The sequence below is a fragment of the Vombatus ursinus genome, unplaced genomic scaffold (assembly GCF_900497805.2).
Source record: "Vombatus ursinus unplaced genomic scaffold, bare-nosed wombat genome assembly UNPS02014832.1, whole genome shotgun sequence".
Classification (NCBI taxonomy): Eukaryota; Metazoa; Chordata; class Mammalia; order Diprotodontia; family Vombatidae; genus Vombatus; species Vombatus ursinus.
The window spans coordinates 44,718,451-44,731,684 of record NW_020954610.1 but is presented as its reverse complement, the minus strand read 5'-3'; the positions used below and the strand labels follow the sequence as shown (position 1 = coordinate 44,731,684).

Sequence of the window (13,234 nt, the reverse complement as noted above, 5' to 3'; positions counted from 1 at the left end):
ATATATATATATATATATATATATATATATATATATATATCATCCCCATTAGACAGATGAGGAAACCAAAGACAGAGAGGTAAAGTGACTTGCCCAGATTCATGCAACTAGTTTGTGAAAGAGTATGATTTGAGCCTAGATTACTGAACTTTAAGTACTATGATCTCTGCACTAAATAGTACAAGGTAAGCAGATTCCCTCCCCAACCCAACCTCCTGCCCACAAACAATTGCTGTCCTTCCTCCTCACCATAAAAAGGTTATTTATTTTTATTTTTGTAGCAGCAGAAACATTCCCTAATCCTCATTAGATACCCAGAAAACCACAACGAATAAGGAGGGCTATCTCTGACATTCTGAAAGACAGGACACTGACTCTGGGCAAAAGAAAGTAGCATTGTTCCCTCTGACTGAATATCTGGATGGTGAGAGAATGTTAAGTATCTGCAAATGTTATGATGAGTTGTATTATTGCCAAGAGAGTGGAGCCAGATAAGCATTTCTGTTCTGTTTCAGTTTGGGATTAATTGCATATAATTTGGCTCATGTTCTGTACCAGAATAAGCCACCAACATAAATGAAAGTTTGGTTACCAGTTTGGACCAGTTAGAATCAATTCCTCCAAACATCAGCTCATCATATGGATCTCCCTCTGTACTATCTTATAACTCAAGATCAGCAAATGAAATAAGAGTATTTAAGCTTATGGTGGCTTTCAAGAAATACAGGCACAATTCTGTTATTGTTCTCAGAGTTCATGCCCCAGGATGGTGTTAGAGGTGAAACTGTTATAATGAGGTCCCTCTGGTACTTCCAGTAATAAACCCCTTGGATGATATCCAAAGTAGGCCCACTTTATCCTCGTTCTGCTTTCTAGGGGGTAGATTCCAATGTATTTTTGGTAACTCATTTGCGGAAGACATAATATTTAAATGTGAGTTGGAAAGTCAGCTACTAGCTCTGATCATTCAGCCTTTTTTAGGTATTTTTCAGAGGTTAACATATGTTTAAGAGTTATTATAGGCATCATAGATTACAACAAGGAACAGCAAGCTCATAATTAATTTGAGGATTTGGGCAAAGCTAATGCTACTGAACTAAGATGGTTAAATCCTCTTAAAGAGCTAGAGGCATCTATCAAAAAGACATGGCCTATGTCCCCCATCTAGTAATTGTCTCCCATGTATTAATCCCTTCTTGGCAACACAAGGGAAATGATATTCTTAAGAATTCCTGAGAGAAAGGTTATTCCTAAACTTCTATTAAATTCTTCAATGTTTAAAATCCCACTGAGTCCTTATTAGTGAAGCCAGAGTTCAGTCATTCAACAAGCATCTGTTAAGCACTTACTAAGTCAGACATTATCCTAGGTGATCAGGAAACAAAGACAAAAGTAAAACAGTCCCTTCCCTCAAGGGGATTACAATCTAAATGAGGAAGATAATTTGTATATATACACAGTAGATAAGGGAATTTTTTTTTTTGAAAGGAAGGCACTAGCAGAGAGGGGACTGGGAAAGATTTCAAGAGGAAGATGATACTTCAGTTAAGTCTTGAAGGAAACTGGGGATTCTCAGAGGCAGAGGAGGGAAGAGAGTACATTCCAGGCATGATACAATCCTATAAAATAATCATGATTGATTTTAGCTTATAATTCTCAATGCAAGCATAAGAACTCCATTAAAGGTAAGGATGCCTTAGATACAACAGTAGTGTGTGATAACAAACTATAATTCAAATGTTTAACCAAAATATTTTCATACAACAATGACATTTAGTTTGCAAAAACAAATACTTCATAGGTGTCACAGAAACAACAGATTCTGAATCATGTTCAATTATTTGAAGTCAGTGGAAAGGTAGACTTGTTGGAAAAGAAGTGACCTAAGTAGTTGTGGTATATTGGTGTCTTTGAATATCAACAAAACATATAGCTAGATATAGAATCCACACATAAGGGAGAGGAGAGGGAGAGGGAGAGGGAACTGTGTTGCTCAACTAGAACTGGACAGTTGGGTCCCCAGTGGGGCAGCTAGTACTACTCACAGGTTGTTGTTTGTCCTTCATTTTCAAAGTGGACCATTACTTCAGGAAGGTGGATGCCATAATTTGGAAGTGAATTGGATTTAAGTGAGGGAGGGCTATACTAAATCACCAGCCTCACTTTTTCCTCTAGAGCCATCTTGATCCAGTGACCAGATATAGATAGGATGACTGGAGATGGCTTCAGATGCATTTGGATACCTTGGCCTTTTTGAGCTAAGGACTTTCCCAGGTCTCAGTTTGACTGTGGCAATACCCAATCAGGCTAGGTAAGAAATGAGGCAAAGAATGGCCTCCTCTACGTAGTCATAAATAAATAAATAAATAAATAGATCTGGGAGGGGATGAGGGGTGGGGTGGAGTGGAGGGGTGGGGGTGGTTTCTGGCCAAAACAGAAACAGTTGTTATTTATATTTACTCTGAGCCATCAGGGCCCAAACAATGATCAGGTAGGGCTTGAGATGGGACCTGTTGTTGGCCAATCCAATTTGAGGCCTGGTCCTTTAAGAAATCTCACCTGTAAACCTCAAGATATCTTGAGAGGTTTCAGTGATCAAAACTTACATGCCTTTGGGCCAAGCACCCACCTGCAGGTAAGGATATTATACCTTATATGGACAGAGGGAGAGGAAGGGGAGGAGGGAAGGGAAGGGAAGAGAAGGAAAGGGATAGTTATATGAATATACATACAAAGGAAGGGAGACCATGAGTGGGAGGATTGAAGGGAGAAACAAAAACAATATCAAGGTGGGAATGATCTGCTAAGTAATTTGTGGAACGCACAATCTCTAACTTCAAATGTGGATATAAATGAACAATTACACTCAGGCAGTGTTTCTATATTCTCTCAAATATGGTCAGTGAACATCAAGAATATTAAACATAGAAGACATTTCCAGCCATTAGACAAGATGGAGAAAAAAGAGGATAGGTTCTTGATGATAGAGAGAAAAGAAGTAGTGAGGGGAACTCCAGCTCTCTAAAAATCAGTTTGAAATGTCCTGTAGCTAAAATTGTGGCTGACAATAAATACTGACCTTGCCCTGTTGATAATTTCCTGTCTCAGAAGGTAAATGGGGGTAGTAAGTAGAACCTCCCCCAGGTTCTAACAATAAGGAGGAAGTGTTGCTGAAGTGGAAATGATGGTAACCTTGGAAGGAAACAACTATATCCTGTGGCATTTCTTGACAGATAAAGAGAACAATGGACATAGTCTGAAAGGTTCCGTAGATATTGGGAGCAAATTTTAGAGACTTCAGAGAAATCAAAAGTGGACTCCTAGGGTCTCAGACCTTAAAAGAAATATCAGCTCAAGAGGGGTGGTACATTTTCAAAAATTAAATGCTATTTAGAGCAAATGACCCTGATGAGAATTCGAAGAAGATGTGTAAAGAGATGAATGTGACTGCACAGGTTGTTTATTGATGAGTTCAGGATACGGAAATAGGCTTAAGAGAACGAAGGCAATGAAAGGCTTTTAAAGAGTGGATTAATGGAGCAATCTTGAAATCAATGGAAGTTCCTAGTTCTGTGCCACATGGTACTGTCACTGGCCCTATTCTGTTTAACTTTACATCAATGGCACAGATGAAGACAAAGATGGTGGTACTTAGCAAATTTGTGAATGGCATCATATCTAATTTAGGGAATAACAAAACCAGAATCCCAAACTCTCTTTGTCAGGCTGCAATAATAGGCCAAATTCATTAAAATTATGTTTTAATAGGGTTAAATGTAAAGTACTCCACTTGGTTTCCAAAATAATGGGCAAGCACTGGCCAAGGAGGAAATGCCTGGAAAACAGTTAATGTGATCTAATCTTTGTTTACATTAATATAGTGATAGTCTTCAAAATAGGGAAAGTAGGAGCTCCATAGAACTCTTCCCTGGTCCCAGATCCCACCTGGAACACAGTATTTAGTTCTGGATGCCACATTTCAGAAGGAACATAGACAAATTAACTAATTTTTCCTTTAAAGGAAGACTAGTTTGGAGAAAGAACTTAAAAAAGAAAAAAGGAACTTAATCCAGGTTACACACAGTTCAACAACTGAAGGAAATAGAGATAGACAATACAAAGGGCTTTGTCTAGACTTTATTACTCTTAAAATATTTGAAACTGATTTTAGCTCAATGTAAGTTAAAACTTCCTAGTATTAGACTCATACCAAATGAATTGGGATTGTCTTATAAAGAAAGGAGTCCCTCATTTCTGAAGGTCTTCAAGGAAAACCTAGGTTACATTTAGGGGGGATGTGGTAGAGAATATTTAGACAGCTAGGTGGTTCAGTGGATATTGTACTGGGCCAGGAGTCAGGAAGATCTGAAATTCAAATGTGGCTTCAGACAGTTCCTAGTGACCCTGGCCAAGTCACTTAACCTCTATTTATTTTAATCCACTGGAGAAGGAAATGACAAACCACTCCAGTGTCTTTGGGACAGATAGGTGGTACAGTGGATAGAGTAGCAGGCCATGAGTCAGGAAGACCCTTCTTCCTGATTTCAAATCTGGCCCCAGCTACTTAGTAGCTATATGACCCTGGGCAAGTCATTTAGCTCTGCCTTAGTTTCCTCATCTGTAACATGAGCTGGAGAAGGAAATGGCAAACGAAGAAAGTCTCAAATGGAGTCATGAAGAATTGGACATGATTAAACAAAGAAAATATTTATGCATTATGCTTTGTGTGGGGATTGGACTATAGGTCTTGGAGATTATAGGTTTCCATGTTTGTGTTAATGTCCAGAGACAGCATCTGTGTAGTAAGCTTTCTGTGGAAAAAAGAATATAGATTGTGTATCACTCTGTATATGAGGGATGTATGATCATAGTATGATCAAATTGATTGATCAGCAAGTACTGTGTTGTTCATTTTTTGGATCACTTTGAATTGCATGGAATTGACCAGACAGAAAACAGATAGTCAAGGCTGGTAAATCTTTAACAACCATTTCTCTAAAAAGAAAAAAAAAATCATATGTGGCACAATTAGTTTAATCTGAATTACTAAGATATTGTCTATCATTTTCTTAAGTCAAATAATAAGAAAATAATTTAATAAATTAAGGCCTGATTTGTAATTGTTGATTTTCCAGAGTAGTATAAATATGTACATTGAGAATTTAACAATTGGTTCTTTCCAGCTGGTTCAAGCTGATTAGCACACCACTGCAAACAGCCCAATACAGACAATCCTGGAGCAACTAATTGGTTTAGGGGTTAGTCCTTGAGATTTAAGTTTGTTTGACAGCGAGTCATTTTGGTTGGGAGAGCAATGAAAGCACTAGAATTGACCCAGTCCCAGATCTAAGCCAGTCCTGAAATAACCCCAACTCCATGGAAGGCATTTTTTCATTCCTAGATGTTGGACTACCCACAAGTAGTGACCTAATACATTCTCTACGGATTTGTGCTGTTTTCCTCCATTTGAAAATTTTTATAAGTAGTAAATTATTTACATGACTTCCATAATCCTCATTACACTTAGAATCATTTTTTACCGTATTAAAATTTGTATCTAAAGAAATGCCTGTCAAGGGTTGGGAGTACATGGAGGGTGCCCACAAAGTTTTTATAACACAATATGGAAAAAGGCAAGGTGGAGGGGTGGGTTTCAAGATCAGTTGGAGGCAGAAACTAAGTAAGATATAAACCAGAATGGGACTTAAAACTTTCCAAGGAGAAATGACAGAGATAGAAAATGGAGAGGCAATGGGTCATGACACCAAGACCCTTGGGGTTTCCCCCTCCAGTCACTGTGAGAACTTTACCAGCCATACCCTGTAAAGACTCACAACCTCTGAACTGGTTGGTATAGAAGAGATCTGTGAATGAAAATTAGAAACATCAGTAATTGGCAAGGACAGCTTAGTGCTGTGAATGGCTAATTCTTTTCCTTTCCTACCACAACAGAGTTGGAAGGTTTGAATGTGAATCCCTGAACTGTATGCTTTGCTTCCCCCCTACCCCGGGGTTTCTACTTGCCTGTAGATTAAACAAGTAGAAGGTGCAGATTCCTAGCCCCAACGGGGTCATTTAATGTCTTCTGTTTTATTCTCTTATGGATAAGAATAAAATACTGACTATAGCTATGCCATGCTTGTGGGATTGACTGCATTGAAAAATTGAAGCAAAGGGAAGAGGGCAGGGTTTTCTGGTGCGTCAATGTCAAACCAAGGATTTAATTAGAGAAATGCACAGATACACCAATCCCTTAGACTGAAAAATGAACACTATGTCCACAAAGGGGTAAAGCTCAGAGACAGAGATAGCTAGCTCTCTGAGAGCTATGGAGAGTCCCCCAAAGAGGCCTTTGGTGTTTAGTGGATCACTTAACTGCTGGGTGGCTGACAGCACCTAGAACTTATCACTGACTATGGTCAAGTGTTTGGCTAGCATCATACACCTATGATAAAATGTGTAGCATACACATTTGAATGAATGAAATGGGAAAAATTTTATACAAGAATGAACAGAGATATTAGTCTGAAAGTTAGGTTTGAATGTTTCAGGCAATTCTAATCTTAGCTTTTCTATAAGGACCAGGGAGGAGCATTGACAGCTCTGCTTAATGGCCTCACATTTAGGGAATTTCCTAACTTGTTTTGGGGCCATGTTCTAATCCACTCTGGAAGCTTTCATTTTCTTTTCTCTGACTTTAGGCATTATTGGCTTTGGATGTCTCCCAAGAACGTTAAAAATAATATATTCTTTCTATAGTATTTCACAAGATTGACTACCCAGTCCTTTTTGAAATTTCCTCTTCCCTTTGGTTCTGACACTATACTATCGTGGTTCTCTTACTTTCTCAGAATAATGTTGTCAGAATAGCAGATTTTGAGAGTTGGCAGGACCTTTAAAGTTTGCCTTATTTGTAATTCTGCTTAGGCAAAGATGATTTCATATAAAAATATTTTTGTATTGAATCTCATTTAAATTTACAAGAGAGGGTTATTTTCTGAGTACGACTCCAAAAAAGTGAATGACTCTTAAATTTGTAGTTATTCCTTATAAATTTTGTATGTCAGATTTTTATAACAATTATGACAATGATTTCTTCCCAATCTGTTGTATTCCCTTTTTTAAAAAAAAATTATTTAGGATATGTTGCTTTTAGTTGCAAAAAAAAAAAACTCTTTATTTTTACATAATGATAACATCATAGATTTTTCAGTTGGAAAAAACATCAGAGAACATCTAGTCCAACCTCTTCATTTTGTAGATGAAAAAAAATTAGGCCCAGAGGACAAAACAATTTGCCCATGGTAACTTAGTGAGGGAGAGAGCTGGAAATCAAACCCAGGTTTTCCAACTCCAAAACCAGTGCTTTTCCCACAGTACCAGAATGCTGCTTATCTATTTTCTCACTTACAATTCCTTCTATTTAGTGACTAGATAAGAATTTTTCCCCTCTCATAAATGCTATAGATAAGTAATTCAATTTTTAAAAATTGAGTTTTATATTGATTTGTAAAATATTTAGGTTCCTGACATAGTCAGAAATTATTGTGGTACATGGTGTGGGATACCTGTTTTAATACCATTTTATGCTATATTCAAGTTTTTCAACATATTTTTGTGGGCCATAGTTTGACAGGGAAGATAAATGAAATATTATCTATTAAGTGTGTCACCCTTATAATTATGATTTTATATGTGGATAGAATGGATATCGATCTGTGAGGTGTAATTTTAGGGGCATGGGAAGTCTCAAAGTCCTATTCTCAGGCTAGATACCCCGACCCCCATACACAAAACCATCTATCTCACTGCTCCTTGATGGCTTGAGATTTTTTTAACTGAGAATAAAACCTTTCCTTCCACAACTGAACAGAAAACTCAAAATGCAAATATCTCTGGGAAAGGTATACACATAAACTTAACTCTAAAATGTAAAAGAGTGTTATCAGTTCTCATCTTTAGAGCCATCTGACTTGAAGGTGAGGACAACTGGTACCTCATAAGAAGGAGGGTGGCATTATGGAATGGGAAGAAAACACAGTGTTTTAGAAACATTACTAGACTGGGAATCAGACAACCTGAATATTAGAACTGAGTCTGCCATTAACTGGCTATTTTACTTTGGATAAATCATTTAGTCTCTGGACCTCACTTTTGTTAGAGTAAGAATACTTTAATGAGAGGGATTAGGGTTCAGAGAAAAGAACACTGGACTTGGAATTGAAAACCAAAGTTTGAGACGAAGTATTAGTCATTTAATCTCATTGAACCTCAGTTTCCTCACTTTTACAAGAAGGATAATAAGGCTTATCCTACCAATCTCACAGGTACTTTCTACATTATGAAGAACACTATATATATGAGCTACTATTATCAAATTAGGGGGCTAGACTAGTACTCTAAACCTATCACTCTGTGACTAATAGAAAGAAGACTGTATTTGGAGTCAGAAGATCTAGGTTTAAATCTCTAGGACTTTTGATTAATTACTTCACTTTGCTGGGACTCAGCTTTCTCACCACTAAAATGATGAAGTTATACCAGATGATCTCTAGGTCACTTCTTGCTCTAAAACCTGTGATCCTTTAATCTAACACTCTGTTAGGCCTCTTTCTTATCTAACATTCATTATATTCTTGAAGTGTGGTCATCAAAACCAAATTTTACCTACACCATAATTTTGCCTAGGGCTGGCCCCCTCTGCCAACCTTCTCAGAGAGATAGCATACAACAGTAAACTGCATTCTCATTAGAGAATCGAGTTGACATACTTACTTAATGAGAATTTTATTACGAGTCCAGGCAATCTCAGGCTGAGGATAAGACTCTACTGCACACATGAAGGTGGCTACTTCTTCAACTAATGCATCTACTGTTTCAAGAGGAGTGGTGATGATAGGAGCTATAGAAAGTAAAGAAATCAAAAAAGAAAAAAAAATTTAAATTATCTTCCACATTTGAAATCCTAGAGCTATGAACTAGGACGACCTTTTTTTTTCAGTCAACAAACATTTTCAATCATACATGTGAAATCATGCAACACATTTCCATATTAGCCATGTTGTGAAAGAAAACACACAAACAAAACCCCAAGAAAAATAAAGTAAAAAAAAAAAGTATGCTTCAATCTGCCCTCAAGGTTCAGCAGTTCTCTCTCTGGAGTGGGTAACATTTTTCATCATGGGTCCTTTGGAATTGTATTGGATCATTGTCTTAATCATGGTAGCTAAGTCTTTCACAGTCAATCATCCTTACAATATTGTTGCTAGTGTATACAATATTTTACTGGTTCTGCTCACTTCACTTTGCATCAATTCATATAAGTCTTTCTAGGTTTTCCTGAAACCATCCTGCTAGTCATTTCTTATAGCACAGTAGTATTCTATCACAAACACATACTACTTGTTTAGTCATCCACCAATTGATGGACATCTTCTTAATTTCCAATTCTTTACCACCACAAAAAGAGCTGCTATAAATATTTTTGTACATAGAGGTCCTTTTCCTTTTTCTTTGATCTCTTTGGGATACAGACCCAAGTGGTATTGCTGGTTCAAAGGATATGCAAAATCTTAAAGCCCTTTAAGCATAGTTAAGACAACAGTTTCAAAGAACAATTTGAAATTATGTGAGAGAAGTTAGTAATATGTTCCTAACCTTTGAAATAGTCCCACTATTGAGTTTATGACTGATGGAGGTAGGTGATAATACCCATTGTCAAAGCAATAAGGGGTAGTAGGAAAATATCCATTCATGCAAAAATATTCACAGGAGCATTATTTGCAATAACAAATAAAAAGTAGGGGGTGGGGAGAGCTCTGTGCCTCACTGGAAATGGCTGAACAAATTGTATTAATTAAATGGAATATGCATCATAAAGATGAACAAATATAAAAAAATCTTTTTTAATTAATAAATTTATTTATTTATTTTTAGTTTTCAACAATCACTTCCATAAGATTTTGAGTTCCAAATTTTCTCCCACATCTCTCCCCTCCCCCACCCCAAGACCTCATGCAAATTGATATATGTTCAACATATACATTCATATTAAGCCTGTTTTCACATTAGTCATGTTGTAAAGAAGAACTAGAACCAATGGAGAAACCACAAGAAAGAAGAAACAAAGACAAAAAAAGAAAAGAGAGAAGCAAATAATATGCTTCAATCTGCATTCAGACTCCATAGTTCTTTTTCTGGATGTGGACAGTCAAATATGAAAAATTTAAAGAAACACGGAAAACATTTTGTGATGTGATATAAGCCATTTAAATGAGAGAGCAACATTGACAGTAGTTATGATATGAAGGTAACTCCCTTTACTTCAGTGAAGAAACTTCTTCTACCAAATAGAAGTCAACAACTGTTTTGCCAAAAAAATGATGATGATGATGATGATGATGATGATATTTATATATCACTTACTATGTGCCAGACTTTTTGCTAAATGCTTTACAATTATTATCTCACTTGAGCCTTGCAACAGTCCTGGGAGGTAGATGCTATTGTTACCACCATTTTACAGATGAGGAAACTGAGGCAAACAGAGGTTAAGTGACTTGCTCAAGGTCACACAACTAGCAAGTGTCTGAGACCATATTTGAACTCCAGTCTTCCTGACTCTAGGCCCAGACGTCTATCCATTGCACCACAAAACTACCTCAATTTTAGTCTTTACAAATTCCCTACAATGCAGTGCTTCTTAAACTGTGGGTTGTGACCACATACAGGGTCAAGAAAAATTTAGCAACAGTAAAAGGTTTCTGAACATGCAACAGCCAAAAATTAATTAAAAATCAAATGCGTAATGAATCCAAGGTGTTTCTGGCAGCACTTGCCTTTGTTATATCACACACCTTCACTGCGGTCTTGGTTCTGAACACAAAGCATGTGCATTTTGTACTGCACATGCCATTATGCCCATGCAGCGCCAACGAATGCTGCCAAAACCAAAAAGGGATTGCGAGTGGAAAAAGTTTAAGCCCTGGCCTACAGCACTGGAAAGACACATAATGTCCATTTTCACTCAACAAATGTGTTAGAAAAAGGACTTGAATCCAGGTCTTTCTGACTCTGAACGTAGCCATGCATGATACTCAAAAATCTTAGTACATAGTTAAGCTATTAAAGTGTAAAACCACTAAGACTTTTGAGACACTTCCACTATGCCACACTACATCAAAGAGCAACAAATCTCAGTTAAAAGACAATGACCAATGTGGGTACTGAAGTAATTATTAAAATCAAAGTACATAATTTTTCTTTTCTCATGAAAAAATAAAAAGTAGTATAATACCAAATGTAATGTTGCCATCTCAACAGCAATCTCTCTTTTATGTTATTTTATTTAACTGTCTGTAGTGGGGATTATACTTTGCAGGTGATTATTTATAGGTTTGTTTGGTATAAGTCTATATGAAAATAAAAGTTAAAATAATAAAATCTTTGTCATCAACAGACATTCTGACCGTGTGCCAAAATCTAGTGATAAAGAAGTATAAGGCAGAATTCTTGCCTTCATCAGGTTTACAGTTGAATGGGGAAAACATGATATGACTGCAAAATAAATGGTGCCATACACTAAATGGTAAATGAATTACACCATCAAGAAGCATCAAGGCTAGTCAATGGCAGGAGACATCATGGTGAGATGTGCAGCAGTAAAATCATTTTTTTTTAAAAAAATGGAATTGTTAGGGTTGGATATCATGGCTGAAGTAGGACTTGGACTACCCCTAGAAGAATGGGTTGGACTGGGGTACATTGAGAGAAAAGGGCACATATATGAGGGTCCAGGGTTCTTCCTTATAAGTTCATTAGGAGAAGTTGAAGTTGGAAAATTAGCTTTACAGTGGCCAAGAATTGGAAATTGAAGGGATGCCCATCAATTGGAGAATAACTGAACAAATTGTGGTGTATGAATGTAATGGAATACTATTGTGCTATAAGAAATGATGAGCAGGTTGATTTCAGAAAAACCTGGACTTACATGCTTGGTAATGATGCTGAATGGAGTGAGCAGAACCAAGAGAACATTTCACACAATGACAGCAACATTGTGCAATAATCAACTGTGATAGACTTGGCTCTTCTCAGCAATGCAATGATCTAAGACAATTCCAAAAGACTCATGACGGAAAATGCTATCCACATCCAGAGAAAGAACTGTGGAATCTCAATGCAGATCCAAGGATACTACTTTCTCTTTTTTGTGGTTTTTCCCTTTTGTTCTGATTCTTCTTTCACAACATGACTAATGCATATCATTGTACATGTATAGCCTATATCAGATTGCTTGCCATCTTGGGGAGGGAAAAAGGGAGAAAAAAAATTGAAACTCAAAATCTTAAAAAAAAAAAGTAAATGTTGAAACCTATCTTTACATTAAAGATATTAACTAGGAAAAAAAAGTTAAAAAAAAAGGAAAATTAGCTTGAGGCCAAGGAAGAGTCTGAACTTTATTCTAATAGTATTAGGAAGTTAAAAAATACATAGCTTGTTAGGTGTAAAGGATTATATCTGGCAATCTCAATATATGAGATGGATTAGAGAAGAAATTACCTAAAGGCTATAAAGAATAATTAAGAGACAATTTTAGTAATTCAGATGTATGCTTATAGTGTCATATGTTAGGGAAAAAGTAATGGGAATGGAGAAAAGAACAGGGGTTTGCCTGAAAAAGATTGAAGTTTAAGTAGACTCAGCTTCATATTAAATCATCAGTGTGGTGTAGCAGCCAAAAAAAATTAATGCCATCTTGGGCATTATTAAAGATGCGAAGCCTCCAAGAATAAGGTGATAATCCCTCTACATTCTGTCCTGACCAGACATCTGGCATACTGTGTCTAGTTCTAGGAGCCACAATTGAAGAAAGTCAATGATAAGCTGCAGTGTGTCCAGAGAAGGATAGCTAAGATGATGAAAGGCCTTGATTCCATTTGGTATAGAACTAGCTTAGCCTGGAAGGATGCCGTGATAAATGTCTGCAAGTATTTGAAGACCTGCAACATGGAAGATTAGCTTTATTCTGTTTTACCCGCAAAAGTAGAACTAGATATAATGAGTGGAAGTTACAAGAATGCAAATTTAAGTTTGGTGTCAGGAAAAACTTCCTAAGAATAAAAGCTATTCCAAAATAACATGAGTTTTTGTTGTTCAATCGCTTGTGTCCAATTCTTTGTGACCCCATTTGGTGTTTTCTTGGCAAAGATACTGGAAGGGTTTGCCATTTCCT

The 13,234-nt window shown here is 36.7% G+C and overlaps 1 protein-coding gene across 3 annotated transcripts in view; it reads right to left on the bottom strand.

Annotated features, from left to right (window-relative positions):
* MUSK (muscle associated receptor tyrosine kinase) overlaps window positions 1-13,234 on the bottom strand; it is a 190,271-nt gene that overhangs the window by 150,928 nt on the left and 26,109 nt on the right. For all 3 annotated transcript variants that reach the window (XM_027839484.1, XM_027839483.1, XM_027839486.1), the window contains exon 2: window positions 8,776-8,902. In XM_027839484.1, the coding sequence (XP_027695285.1) occupies window positions 8,776-8,902 (127 nt within the window). The remainder of the gene's footprint in view (window positions 1-8,775; window positions 8,903-13,234) is intronic.